The 15,308-nt window shown below is 40.1% G+C and overlaps 1 protein-coding gene across 2 annotated transcripts in view; it reads right to left on the bottom strand.

Moving 5' to 3' along the window:
• GRK5 (G protein-coupled receptor kinase 5) overlaps nt 1–15,308 on the bottom strand; it is a 161,406-nt gene that overhangs the window by 13,559 nt on the left and 132,539 nt on the right. Inside the window, exons 6-12 of one of the 2 annotated variants that reach the window (XM_042863942.1) lie at nt 13,764–13,856; nt 10,550–10,613; nt 9,866–10,006; nt 8,621–8,811; nt 4,599–4,636; nt 3,731–3,820; nt 2,367–2,575 (exon numbers count right to left, since the gene is read on the bottom strand). In XM_042863942.1, coding sequence (XP_042719876.1) covers nt 2,367–2,575; nt 3,731–3,820; nt 4,599–4,636; nt 8,621–8,811; nt 9,866–10,006; nt 10,550–10,613; nt 13,764–13,856 — 826 coding nt within the window. Of the gene's footprint in view, nt 1–2,366; nt 2,576–3,730; nt 3,821–4,598; nt 4,637–8,620; nt 8,812–9,865; nt 10,007–10,549; nt 10,614–13,763; nt 13,861–15,308 lie in introns of both variants that reach the window. The other variant, XM_042863943.1, reaches the window with a different exon arrangement.

Below are 15,308 nucleotides of genomic sequence, written 5' to 3'. Positions count from 1 at the left end.
GAACTATGGGTTGGGGAGCTTCCCAGAAAGACAGCTGCCCCTGTTCCTAATTATTTATTATTCATCTCTGTTTCAGTCCAAAATGAGAGCTGATTTATGGGAAATGACTTAGAAAATGTAATATGGAAATATTGGATGGATAATGATTAATGGAAGCTATGATATATGCCTGCAAAAATGCAAAGGGCATAAGCATCCAGGAGGGGAAGGTTGACATGAGGTGACACCAGAGGGTTTTCATGAGTGAATGAATAAAGACAATATATTTCCTGATGGTAATGCTATCAGACCATAGAGTAAGGTCTGAAGAGAAGATCTGGAGACACGGTGGACATGGTGGAGACGTGTTCCTCACTCTTGGCCTGAAAAAGAAGAAGGCCTTCCACTTCGGATCTGTGTGACATCCTAAGTTGGATTTTTGTACTACAACTTTACGCTTTGCTTTGCTGGTATAATGGAAGCTTAATTATGGCTTTTTTGTTTCTTTGATAAGTTGCTGATACAAAGCAACAAAGTTCTGGTTTTCAATACAAAGAGCAAAAACAATTTGAGAAAATATATTTGAATGATGGATTGTTTAAGAATCACTTGAACAAAATGACTTTTGGGTGGAAAACCTCAAGTTCCCTCATGCTTAGTATCAGAAGTAAGACTCTCCCACTCTTAAGGCACAGCAATTGTAATCCATTAATATTCACAAAGAACAGCGTTGTCTTTGGTCCAATTAAGAGTTTGCACAAACTACCTAAAGAAACACAGCAGGATTGGACAGCGGAAGCAGTAATGACCAAGATGTCAGGAGTGATTTACATATAGTTCATGCCTGCCTGAGGCAAGGGAATGAAATAGAAGATTTTTTGAGGTTCCCTGAAGCCATGGGTTTGTTCTACGGCCTGAAGATGAAAATGACCACCACAACATATTGACTCTCATCGTCTATTCCCCTGGGAGCAGTAAGTAATTTTCAGCACCTTCCTGTCAATGCTACATTGAATTCTCACCATAGAAGTTCTTACCAACTCCATCATTTCTCTGCAAAATATTTTTTTATTCTGTTATGCTTCATACCTGAAATTACCTACAGAACAGGCAATGAGAGTATCATTTTTTTCTTCATGGCATTTTCATTTCATGCTAATTACATGGAAATGCACAAACTCTGCCACTCCAGCAGACTGTTCTTCACCTAGTATGAGCTGAGATGCTTCTGAGGAAAAGATGGCAGACTTTTCGAGCACGTGAAATGGTCTGTGTGATCCTGTGCTGTCCTAAATCCTTTCACTCTTAAGTTCACTGGAGGCTCTGAATTGTGGTTTAAGGGCAGCGTAAGGCCTGAAGTATCTATCAAGAGTGATGTCAGTTAATTGCTATCCTGGGGATTCAGCAATGTGTTGGTGCACTGTGAGTTAATGACTTCCAGGCACATAATACTTGGCAGTGCTACCATTATTACTTTGCAGGGAGAATTCAGTGTCTTTTCATGAAGCCAGACAACCAGAATGTTGTTGATATGTTGTTTGCCTGCCTGTTGCACAAGATATTGCTGCAACACTCACTACCTATTTGTTGATCTTTCTTTCCCTTCATTCTTTCTCTACCAGTTTACATAGATATGTCACTGTCTCCAAAGGAGACTTCACTCTTTAACAAACAAATCAAGAAAAAGGCCACATCCCTTTCCAAGTTACAATTCAGCCTTCTAAAGATGGATGTCGACAAGACATTGATAAATTCAGACACAGCTTTGAGATTTCTCAGAGGGTTTGAGGATTTCCATTGTCAGACATGGCTATTGTGCTATGAAAATGACTCCCAGCTGAAAGGGTGAGAAAACATTTTAAAGGACAGCTCAACAGTATTAAAAAAAGCTGGATGCTTTGGCACCCTGGGGAAAAGCTGCTAACAAAGTGAGTGAGATGGGGTGGGACATATGAGTGTCACAATAATTTCATTGCATAATCTTTGTCCTGCTTACCCCCAGCTCCCACCAAACACAATGGAAGCATGGGGTTTTCAGTTCCTTGCAGAAGACACTGAAAGTCTTGCATCATCAAGTCCTTTTTATTTTTTTCTGCAATATTATAAGACACAGAAAAGCATTCTTGACTACAAACTAACGTTCAAAGTCTCATGAGAATAAAAACCGCTCCCTTGGCCATAAAACTTCGGGGAGGACTCAAAATGACCGTGATGAATCTCATGGAGAAGTCCCAAATAAACACAATTTGAATGAATAAAGAATGCAGTCATCCCATCAACAGATGAGCTTGATTACTGCTTGTCTCTGCAGGCTCTCTACAGTACCACATCACCTCTGAGACTGTCAGATACACGAAGCTGCCATGCTGTGCCTTTAAGCCCCTTACCATTTTACAGATGGACTTGGCCTCCTCAGAAAACTTATGGGAGTACACCTCCTCAGTCTCCAGAACTCTTCTGTCCACTTCTTCTCTCTTCACCTTCTCTTTCCTTCCACGAAATGGTGATTGCCCAGCAATCATCTCATAAATGAGACAGCCCAGTCCCCAGTAGTCGGGGCTGAGTGTGTATCTCTGGTTGTTCAACACTTCCGGGGCTGTGGAAGAGAAGATGTCTCTTATGACAATGTTTGATATTGGCAAGAAGAGAGAACAGTAGGTAGAATATTAAAATACCTCATGATTTCTAGTGACTGAATTACAGAAAATGCAGCATGTTACACACCAGTTTTTTGCTCAACATGTTATACCACTTGCCATGTTCACACTCTCTTCTGAGTTTTCTACCAAGCCAAACCAATTTAAAAAATAAAGGGAGGGTGGGTGAATCTTAAGAGTGCTTCCAGGCTTATCCATTTAAGAAAGAAATGACACACAAGCACACATCCTGTAAATAACAGTGACATTTACCCAAAAGCAAATTCTGTCTTTTCACTCAATTTATAACTTATGGTTCCCTCCTTTTAAAAACAAATACATTTCTTTTGTGTTGCAAAAATTCAGTGTGTCTTGGGCATACAGTCACTTCTTTGCAGACATCCTCACCTTCTGTACATAGTTACAAACAGACAGAGGCAGAGTCTTAGTGTGTGCACAGACTCACACAGAGATAACAAAACTTAGAAATGACAGCTGATATGCTTGCTTTCATTAAAGTACTGATATAACTGTGACTCATATCAGTTAGTTTCTATTTCGTCGAATAAATGTACGCAAATTTTATTCCACAAAGTATGCTCACCCACAGAATGCATGAAAACAATTACATTCATTTCCAAAACCAGAACGAGTTCAATTAGGGAGAGTGTTATTATTATTATTTTTTTAAATGAATGTACAAATCTTTACTCTTCTTTTGTGTGGCTTCCTCTGTCCAAGCAGCCGAACAGATGCATGAATCATAAACATACACATTTAACTACTATGCAAAGTAGCAGTGAGAAAAAAACATTTCTTTCTTTTAAGCACATAACACTACTAAAATAAATCTATGCTAAAAGCATTAGAATCCCTAATTCTGTTGTATGCTCTTTTTATTTTCCTTGCTGGTTTAAGAATATAGACCAGTCTCTTTAAGAGCAGCTGTGCTCCAGCCTTTTCTCGACTCCTGATTTCCTCTGAATACTTTTTGGAGGCTTGCTGCACAGAACTGGACTCAGCGGAGTGCAATGTTTTAAAATTCTTTTTCTTAAGCCTACAAAGCTCAGGTAATCTTAGTGAAATGTCAAGAAGATGAGCTGCTGAAGACTTACCCATATACCCTACTGTTCCTACCCTTCCACGGATCGATTCACCCTCAGGGATTTTAACAGCTAGACCCAAATCCGATATTCTAATATGGCCTGTAAGGGAAAAACAAAACAAAACAACACAAAAGCAGATATAATAATATGACTCCAAATTAGCTCAAAAACACAACTGCTGTCATTACAATACTCTTGCAATTTACTGTTCAGGAAATGAACACACAAGAATTGGAGCAGTTTCACTGATAAATAAAGGAATTACTGAGTGTGATATAATGCAGTGAAAGTTTAACAGTGAGGCTATGGACTAGAGTGGATTGCGTTATATACTTTAAAACAAACCAGAAAAAGACAATGGGTAGCACACTGCAGGGAAGTATCTTGAACTGATCACAGTGGATGGATGGGCTGACATAGTTCTGAAACTCTTTGATGGCTGAAGGGGCTACATCTGGTCTATAATTCAGCATAAGATCTGATTATCACTGCCCTCAGCAACAAATGAGCACCTGGCTTTGTGTAAAATGAGAGTTGACTCAGTAAAGGATGAAAGTACTTTTGAAATGGAGTGGGGAGCACAGATTTAGAAATGACAGTGTTGTTCGTGTTATGTTAGCCTTGTAACAATAAGGATGGAAAAACAATGGAAAAAAGGCAGGCACTACCAGCAAAGTCACATTCCCTAGAACACACCCTGCTGTACAGCATGAGTCCTAGCATTCTGCCCACCCCAATATGCAGTATTAGAATACGCTGAGCCTCTTATTTACTTCAGAGCATTATTTATCTCTGTGCAATACGTATCCTGAAACTAACTTAATCTATTTTACAAAATAATCCTGTGGAAGAATTGTTGTAAACCTCTGATACTTACCATAATCATCTAGCAGGATATTTTCTGGCTTCAAATCTCTGAAAATGAAAGATAGCAGTTATTTGGATGAAGCTGGTTTTGATAACATAAGCATACAACAGCGTGTGAGTGCATTTATGACTAGTAATAAACCAATTGAGTGTCAACTCAAACAGTAAGGAACTCATGAAACCAATACAACTTTCCTCAACTCATTTCACAGAGAGACTGAAACCATATGTCGTTTTCCAAGCTGGAGTTACATTTTTCCACTAAGCCAGGCTTTTAGTTTGCAATCCAGTATAATGGAGTCATCCATCTAGAGCAGAAAAGCCTGTAAACCAAGCCTTATAGTCCTGTGTGGTGTTAAATCTCTAACAAATCCTTTTATAAAATCTTTTTGTTAAATTCTGAAATACTTTATTTGCTCAAGAAAATGGAAAAAGTGATTTGTTGGGCTAAATTTTCTGTGCCTGGCATCAGACTCAGGCCAACTACGTGAATGTACACACACTTGTGCACAGGTGTGATAGTTTCAGCCACTTTGGAAAATGAGGGGCAGAGGGGAGCGCTGTGCCCAGATCAAAATTCTTCTTGCAAACATTTGTGAAACTCTGGTGCCTTTGTGGTTTGGAGCAGCGCCATGAGGACTGGCAAGGTGGTCACTCTGATGTCAAAGATGTGCCTTTTACTGCTCCTGCTGGAAAAAAAAAATCCCAAATGCAGCCAAGTTAAGAACTTCTGAAAAAAACCCTCTATTTTCATATATGTAGCAGAGCGTTGGCAGTCATTCTTCCAAAGGGTTTGCCTGAATCAAGCCCATTCCACCTGGTGCTACTTCTAGACACTGTCCATGCCAGTAATGCTCCATCTCTGCCACTCCTGGAAGCAAGGGGCCACTTTTGAAGTAGGAATCCAGCAGTTGCTCCCCGACCCATGCATGGCAGGGCTGAAGCACAGCTGGGAACTGGGGGAGCCTGAAGAAGGCATCGGCACGCCTGGGCAAATCAAGGAGAAGCACACTGCTGCAGCTTACAGCTTTATGTCCAGTCTTTTACACGTTTGCCTCCTCTCAGTGTTAGTCTGGTCCAAATCCAAGAAGTGTTTGGTCTCTTTTTTTTTTTTTAAGGCCTCCTTGCATTTGTGAAGCAGCTTGATTCTCTTAGCTTCCCAGCAAGACGCAGTCCTTTTCAAGGAGCAAAAGAAATCCGCACAACACGAGAGCCTGGGCAGGAGTCCTCCCTGCCTTTTGAACTGTGCTGCTTCAGTGCCTTGAGTTTTCCTCTGATGGAGAGTGGTGTTCAATAGTTTTGACAATGCTGACAGTGGCATCTCAAAACTGATCTTGTTTTTATTTATTTTTTCAAGCAAGAACATAGAATACTGTGAACAGTTTCCTCTTCTTGCTAGCTTCAGACCCTCTTGACCTCTCAAGATGAATTCCACTGGGTGCTCAATGGTACCAAGCTTACTTGCCAAGTAAACTTTACTTGCCAAGTAAAATATGTGAAGGGCAACTGAATTCAGAGGAGAATCTGTGATTTTCTTTACCATATTGCTGTGGGCTTTCCCTGCCTATCAGCAGTATTCCAGTTCTGAAGCAACACGGACAAGGGCATTTCACGGTTACTTTCTAAAATGTATTCTGAAACCCTTAGAACAATCTTCTTGAAGAACTTAGACTTCATAGTTACGTCATCTTCTGCTCCAGCCGTTATTAGTCCCATCTAAAGCTGTAGCTAAATGAAAAGAATGTTGCATGCTATTTATGAAAATATGTTTTCTTTGATTGAGAAAATGAGAGACTCCATGAAGACTCTGAGAACAGCAGTGCAGCTTTTATAGTCCTTTGTGATTTAGGGCAATTAAGGCAATCCTTCCTTTCCTGAAGACATCAGTTATCATTTCTGTTTTCAGATCTCCATTTCTTCAGGATCAGGGACAGCTCCCTTAGCACAGCTAACTCTTGAAAGCGTCAAGGAGGAATGTGATTTTTGTACTGAAATGTCTAGAATTCAAACTCCTCCGTGCTATGTGTTATACGTAAGGATACTTCCCAACGGTGCAGCTTCAGAAACCTAAGCTCGCCTTGCCTAAACATGCTGGAACACAAACTGCTGGCACTGCGCCCACGCGGAAAGGCTGTGGTACGTTGTTCTGCTCTGCGGGACAGCATAAACACTACAATTAATCATGGTGGACAAGGCTTTGCTGTATATTTGTGTAATGCTAGGACAGAGTGATCTTGATGCAGATTGGAACTTGCAGGCACTGCTATAATATATGTAGTTATATATAAATAATTCGAGGAGAACCAGAAGGTTTTCTTGTCTGCTTTCCATGAACAGTCAACCCACTGACCTTTACTAACATGATGCAGTTTAGAAATGTAACGTAAGCTCCTCATTTGGCAAGGGAATTCTGATTTTTCATCTGACACTGATCCTGAAACAGGGCCTGGTTGTTCTCTCGGGTCACATCCACAGCGTGCGTCACTGGTCCGGGAGATGGGAAGGTTATTTTGGAATGCTGTGATTTACTCAGAAGCATTTTGTTCACAGAAAATGAAATTAAATCTGAGGAATAAGTTTTGCTATGAATTATCCACCTTGAGAAAGCTGTAGCACGTAGTTGCTAATTTTTTTTTGACCTGTATAGCACTTCTCACAGGTCCCAAAACACTTTGTAGGATTACAAATTAGGCGTCTCTGCGGATGCTTCTGAAATGCGACCAGAAAATGCCACCTTCAAAGATACCTATCATTAATCACCAAAATGAATGTCCCATCCAAACTGTGAACTAGCAGGTCTTTTAAGAATAATGTGAAACAACTGCTTAAGGAGGTAGGATGCCATTTCTCTCAAAGCCCATAGTATTTTAGTAGACCACATATAACTTTGTTTATTAGAAAGTGGCATTAGCATGGCATTTTACCAGCCACATTATGAATTTATCTGTCCTTTTCATCAATACGATGATATCTTATGCTATGTGATTTAAGGGTTGGGTTTTTTTTTCTTAAAGAAAAACTATAGCACTTCCTAAAAACTTCTGAATGTGTAGGGTATATTTTAAAGAAAAGAAGGCCAGACACATCAGTTAAGATCTGTTTTTTTTTCAATTGACTTTAAACACTTAATCCCATTGTTTTTCCTTGAAAAAATCTTCTGGGACAGTGCCATGCAGATCAGTGTATTATCGATGCCTGCTCTCCTAATGCGAGATAGCAAAATCTGAGTCACAACAAGGCAACAGAGTGGCAGCTTCTCAGAGAAATCCTCCAAAGAACAATATTCTAATTTCTCCATATACAAGCATATGCACAGTGCTTATTATACATCGGCATATCAATGATTTGAAGCGTGGCTTTGTTTTTCAAAAAAAAAATCAAAACCCTACTATTATCTATTAATCATTGCCCTTGGATGCTCTCATCAATTTACAGTACCTCTTCTGCTGTGAATGATGGCTTTAATGATTTCACAAGCTAGGATAGCAAATACAGACATTAAATGGTGTTTACAACTATGCTGACTGTTTACTGAAGAAAACCATCCCTGTGGAGCCACAAGAACTCTCTCTGAAGTCACCCTTCACCCTAAAATGTCCTAAGATGCTCCATTTTAGGAAAGGTGTTTTTTTCCCTATCTGATGCACCACAGCTCTTATGCAACATAATCTAACTGATTAAAACAGAGACTTGAACAGAATGAACTCCATCTCATATCAACTAGAAACTCGATTCCTTAATTCAATCATTTTAAAAGAACTTTCCTAATTTTGCTTGGTCTCAGTGGATGCTGATGTAGGATTTGGGGAGTTCTGTGTTAGATCTGTATAATTTAGACATGATATGTTCAGTGAAGGAACTGCTTGCTTTCACTATTACTGGATTCACTATTATTGTATTTGTAAATGGCTCTGAGAAGTGTCATCAAAGCACTGGGGTACCTTTTCTCTATTGCACTACAATGGGTAGAGGGGAATGCACAGTTCTTTTCTCCCTGGGAAAGTCTTCCTAAGACTACAAAAAAATGCTCACCTGTATACTGTGTTTTCTCTGTGAAGATCTTCTAAACCACAAAGAATCTCTGCAGCATAAAACAAAGCTCTTTCCTCCTCAAAACCTGGGTTTCCCATGTTGTAGATATGAAACTTGAGATCACCTCCATTCATTATGGTCAGAACTAAACATAGTGCATCCTTTGTTTCATAGGCATAGGCTAAATTGACCTAGAAAAAAACATTTGTAAGATAGCTGTGACAGTTCATTTATCTGCTAAGAAGAAATCACTAACTTTTCATTAACAATTTTCACTAGAAAAAGAAAAAAAAAGTGCTTCCTGAAATTGATATGGACCTTATTGTAATAACAAAACACATACTTTAAAAGTATAGAAAAATTAGCTGTTAGGACTTCATGAATTAATCTGTTGAATCCAGCCAACTCATCACCAGAAACCCCCAAGTTTAATGCTCAGATTCTTCAAAGTAACAGAAATCTTAACAGTCAAGGGAAGCTCCAGCTCCAGCTGCACTGTTTTGCTGGATAGCTGTCAAACAAACACAGTAAGTTCCCAGGAAGGCCCAGTCCCGCGGTGGCCGAACTGAGGCAGGAAGGTCCCCATCACCCCTGTGCGGCTTTGGCGGTGCCCCAGCAATGATCAAACAAGCCAAAATCTACACATCCCTTTTAAATATGTGCCATTGTCTTTGCTTCTGCCAGAGGTAAGCAAACATGATTACCTTTCCATCTGTTGTATTCACAGTGTTTCCTAAAATAAGTAAAAAGAACACAACGGATGCTGAGACAACAGCAGTTCTTTTATCCAAGGCAAGTATTTAGACACAAGAACTGGCCGAACTCAGGAAAGCCTCGAGTCAGGCTGACCTGCTCCATGTCACTGGCTGGGTGCTGCTACTAGCCAGTCTCTTCTGATGGACTTGGGTTGAATCTCCTTAAGTCTCTTGCAAGCTCCTGTCTCATTACCTGAATTACCTGGGAATTCAGGTAATCACACAGGACAAAAATAGCTCAGCCTGATGCAAGTCAAGGCTGGAAAGAGCATTACGTGGTAGAGAAAACACACATCGTTTGGTGCATTTCCCACAGATCACAGATAAAAGTGAGACTCTGGAAGTGTACATGGTGAAATGTGGAAGGATGGGCTTCCTACAGAAAACAGCACCTTTTCTGTACGAGGAGTTGGAAGAGGCATCAGATTCAACAAGAGACTGTGCTCAGCAGGTGAGCACAGAGCCATGCTAGAGAGAGTTCAATACTCACTACAAACTGACTATTGACTTTTTCTAAAATCTGCTTTTCATTTAGTGCCATGGATTCGCCTTTCCTCTTTTTTATTCTTTTCTTCTCTAATCTTTTGCAGGCGTACATCTTCCCTGTTGCTCGAACCTGGCAAGCGCAGACCTGAGAATTAAAGAGAACAGTTGCTGGGTAAGTTAAAGATAACACTTCTTCTGGGTTGCACTTTGCTCCTCACAACTGATCTGATCTGATTTAGTCCTTTTATGGTTAGAAACAGTGGTGCAGAGAATAAGGCTTAGGTGGGGGCAGCTGGGGAACTGACTGCTGTTTCCAAACATGCTGTGCAATATTGGTTTAATTATTTCACTTTCCTCCGCCTGCTTCCTATCCCACCTCCTTTTGTCTGTGTAGATGGTAATCTGCTCAGCAAAGGCCTGCGTTGGCCTCCTTAGACTCTGCTGCCTAGGCAGTGACCTCAAGCCTTTAGTAAAATACAAATAAGGGTGTGACCCTAATTCTAATGTGAATGCAACAGTCAAATACAAAATAATTTTCAAGAGTGTTCTTTTGAGATTGCTGTGTCAGAGAGGTTAACCAAAACTATCAGCAATTAATGAAAATCAGCCTCTGTCTCATTTAGATACTATAACTGCAGTTCCTGAGAAGCAACAAACACTCAGCACAGAAACTTTCGGAACCACTCACCTCCCCAAAGCCGCCTTTCCCTAGCACCCTGTACTGCCTAAACGTGTTTTTCGTTACTGGTTGCCTGGAAGAAAAGGAAAAAAAAAAGACACACTACATTTAATGCACTCTCTGTGATTTATTTATTTCAGGGCATACTTTTGAAAAGCAAAATAGATAAATATTATATAATCAAATTATTTCGAGGTAATTATATAGTATAATATAATATATAATTACGTAATTACATTACTTCAATGCTATGTATGGCTTGAACTTTTCAATTCCAACATATTAAGCTGTAATAAAATACAACACATTAGTGAGTCATCAGTATAATTTCAGCTAGCATCTTAGGACTGAGGAGGGTTCTGAATCTCCATTATATAGCTTTGGCCTTCGTTAAGCAGACACGAGGCATGAGAGCTTGCAACAACACATGAATCCTGCGGATCATCTCATGGTATGTTTTTTTAAGGGTAATGCTGAGCTAACATCTAATTACTTTGCTCGTTCTTCAAGTTGAGAAAATGAGATCCAAGATTCAATCACTATGAAAATACTTATGTTTTCTTGACCTTAAGCAAAACAGGAAATCAATATGAAACAAGCAAAAAACAATCCCGGGAGCTGGAATGGAGGATTCAGATCCCATTCACAGGAGGGGTAGGAGCAGGAAGCAGGGCTGGGAGCCCTTCCGGCCCAACCGGAATTACCTGCCTCTTGGGACCACAGCACTGGGCAAAAAAGGAGGAAAAGCATCTCTTTCCTTTTGGGGGGCATGTGAAACAGATTAGCTGAGACCATTCACCTGACAAGACAGTCTCCTGGTTCCATTTTTAAGCAAATTAGCAGACTCTTCTTTTTTTTCTTCTCCCTCTAGTGAGTTAAATTGTGTGTATATTCAGTAGCAATTTAAAGGCCAAATTAAGGGTTAAATAAGTATCTATGTAATTGTACAAACACAGCCACCACAAGATCTTACAGGATTCCCACAAAATTCTGCTCTTCCTAAAGGGCTGCAGCCCTAAATCTTACTTCCACCACATTGGCTATCATCGAAGTTCTACAGTGTGACAGAGAAAGTACTCTGGATTCTGAGACATCTGATTTTGTGTCTACCAGTCTATCACTGAAATTTTAAAATTACACTGGCAATCAATATGAACATTCATCAGAACCGCATAGCAGCGTTGTTTTCCTTTGGCGGGCAGCCAGCCGGCAGAGGGAGCACAATAACGTGGCTGTTCCAGCAGCGCAGTGATGGGGTCGATGACAATAAAGAATAAACATTAAAGCAAATTGTTTCATTTATGTTTGCTATTGTTTTTTATAAGTAGGTGAAGAAAAGCATGCAAATGGCCAAAACTAGAAGATGCTATTTTCAGGCTTCTAAGAAAACGCTGAGAATGCTATTGGGGTTAAAAGCAACAATTAGCAGTGATAACTACGTGCTCAGCAATGTCCCTGGAGTAAATGGACTGTGTGACTCTCTGTTTGAGCCAGCAGATTCCAATCACTAACATCTCTTGGCTAATCCTAAAAAAAACAGTTCTCCCGGCTTCTTAAGCTGGATAGGCACGGCCAGTAGCTTCTCACATTTGTTGGGATAATGGAAAAAAAAAAATCCTCAAAGTATTTGAGAAAATTCCTTATCTTAAATGAGAAAATGGCTAGGAAATAGCATGGCTAGAGATGAATCATCTGATGTTTTTCAACTGAAATGGAAGGGTAAATTCTGGATTTAGTCGAGATGGCATGTGGAGCATGTCTTGGCATGAAACAGCTCTCCCCTCTGCCCACCACTTCCCTTCCCTCTTGTGCAGCAGCTTTGTAACTTTCCAGGGAGAGTTACTGGCACAGCTCCTTTAATCCCTGAGCTCTTACGCTTATGCACACCACTCAAGGGTCTGGCCCTAACTGATCGGCCGTAATTAATGCCATTTGTGGAAACTGGTGCCTCTCAACTCAAGGTCACTGTTAGCCAGCAGTGTTCATCTGCTGGGTACTCTCCAGCACTCTCCAGCATGGAAGAGGCAAAGGTCCCTTCCCTGCAAATAAATACCCACTAAGGCTGCTTGGTTATTAAATGTGTCCTTAGAGGTCCAGCCAATAAATATGGTGCGAGGACCTACATGCTGCTTTTTTGTCTGTTTTACAGCGTTTTCATAATTGCGATAACTGGTTTAGACAAATAGTCACCATATTCTGCTAAGCAGAAAGACAACAAACGTTGAACATATTTTAAACATACCTAATATCATACTTAATACCATTAAATGGCAGAACACTGTAGCTTTAGAAGCCAAAACAGCCTCCCTGGTGTTCTGGGAGAGATTTCTCTTTTATTATTTGCTTCCCTAGCAAGCAGCATCTGTTTCAGTCTTTCTTGGGCACAGCGTTTGCAAATGTAAAAGCCAGAGATTGGATGTGTAGCTTACATTTAGCAGTATAGATGCATGAAGGTAGGTCATAAACAAGTGCAATGTGCCCTTTTGCTGTGCAACAAATAGCTCACTCTGACAGGGCCCACAATGAAATTGGCCACAGAGGTTTTTCGGATCACTGAGGAGGCTTGGATTCCTATCTTTTATGGGCTACAAGTTTTGTCCTATTCACCGGGCATGCACAAGCATGCTGAGCAAAGAAAGTGCCCAAGCTGCTTCCAGGAGAATCACAGAATCATAGAATGGCTAGGGTTGGAAGGGACCTCAAGGATCAAGGATTATACATAACCCAGTCACAAGTTGTGCTTGTTGGATGATCACATCTTGAGACACAGTTTGTGTTTAAATTGAATCCAAAGCCAGCATAACAATAACTTTTCTATGTGGCATCTTCCTGTGGCTAAACCATTACTTCGTCTTGAACCTTCTAACAATGAACAGCTGCAAGCAAATGCTAAAATTAGAAAAGCCTTCCTGGACCTCTCTGGGAGAATTTCCCTGGAGTACAGCTCAGGGAAAGGGGGAATGAGCCTTGATGAATCTTTTCAAATGACAACAGTGGAAAGAAGTAGAGAATTGCTGCACAGAGAAGGCCATAAATGGCAGATATTGGGAGGAGACACTAGTAATGCTGAAGGAAGGCCAAACTATTTACCTCAAAAGCAAAAGGAGCAAACCGGTACCACGTCAGCTGTTAGATTGAGATTATATTCTACAGCCTTTCCATGGAAACTGAAATAAATATTTTGTATTCGTTTTTATTTAAAAAAATAAATTGTGACACTTACCTTTCCAACCACTTCCACTGGAGAAACCTGTCAAAGTACATGCTGTTCAGGTATTCTTGGAATGGTTCCCCACTGAGGTGGTCAAGGACAGATCTATCTCAGATGAAAAGGATATATAAACATTTTAAAATCCTGAACTTGGAGCAAAAGAGAAATGAAACAAGAGGAGAAAATCCTGACTTCTTGAACGATAAGGACATTTGATGTCTATTTAATTACTACTTTATTTTACTCATGGTTTCAACCTAGGAACAAATTGATATGCTTATTGTGTTTCATAACAGAAGACCTAATACCAGCTGCCTAGTAAGTAATATGTACTTGTTATGCTTGCTGAAAATTAACAAGGATTCTCCCACTGGCTTAAATGGATTTTTACAAAGGCTGTTAGACATAAACAAGTATATTTGCTTTTCTTAGTAAACTAAGACCATCTTAATACAACACCCACAGCAGAAGAGCTCCAAAACTTTGGGAGATGGATCTGGGTTAGAAATTTCTGATGAAACCCATTTTGTTCAGAAGAGAACATTAGGGCCATTATTTTGAGCAAAAAATAAAATCTGTCTCAACTCCTGTTATACAGAAGAACTGGTAACTGATTAAAGTCAAAAGCTTTTTCCTAATAGCAATGTGCCTCATAGAATAAAATGGAGGAAAGAGAGTCTGAATAGGGATCTGAATATGTTTCTGGATCAATAATAAGAATTGGGTCCTCACATTATGACAGCAAAGTCTTCACGGAAAGGACAATCTGCAAATGTTACCGATAAAAACGTTACTTACGACAGGCAACAAGCAGCCAAAGACCAACAGACATTCCCTAAGGAAGGCCAAAGGTTTAGAGCTAAGAAAACTCGGGCTGAGCTGAGAGAGCTGCTGAGATGGAGGCTGTCATGCTGTTCACTGGAGGATTTTGGTTTTGGTTCTTGGATTACTGAGGCTACTGCATCTGCCTCTGCTGGCAGTGGTGCCGGTACGTAAGTGTATATAGACACTTCCTTAGCTTTTGCTGGAGGATGAAATCCTCTCTGAAGAACTACTCTGGTTTGCAAATTAATAAACCGGCTCTTCCTCGAGTGGTTCTAGACATGAGCAAACAATTCAGGAAGAATAATGCAGCTCAGATCCCTTCCATTTATGAACCACTATTCCTCCGTTTTTGGAATTTCTCAGCTATTTGAATTTTTTTCTGAAAATTCAAGCTTACAAATAAAAAGATCACCTAGCCTTAATGAGCTTTAAAAAAATTTCAAATTCAAACTGACAATTATTGTGGAAACTGGGGGAAGGTAGGAGAAAAAAGTCAAAATACTGAAGATCGAAACAGCACATACAGCTATACACACATTTCTTCTACAGACTGATCTTATCTAAAGCAACATGTCTGAAATTCATCCCCATTCCTGTTCCAACGGGACTAAGTTTCATATTTGTGTGCTCCCTTTTTCAGTCTGGCTGTGAGCACTTCCAAAATTAACATTATTCTGTATGTTTAGTAAATGCCAACAGCGAATTTTTAAGACTTCCTTCTGAGCTCATTTC

Source organism: Lagopus leucura, unplaced genomic scaffold (genome assembly GCF_019238085.1).
Source record: "Lagopus leucura isolate 7727_CA_CO unplaced genomic scaffold, USGS_WTPT01 Super-Scaffold_741, whole genome shotgun sequence".
NCBI lineage: Eukaryota > Metazoa > Chordata > Aves > Galliformes > Phasianidae > Lagopus > Lagopus leucura.
Note: the sequence above shows the minus strand (reverse complement) of the source record. Positions and strands in the feature narration are given on the sequence as shown.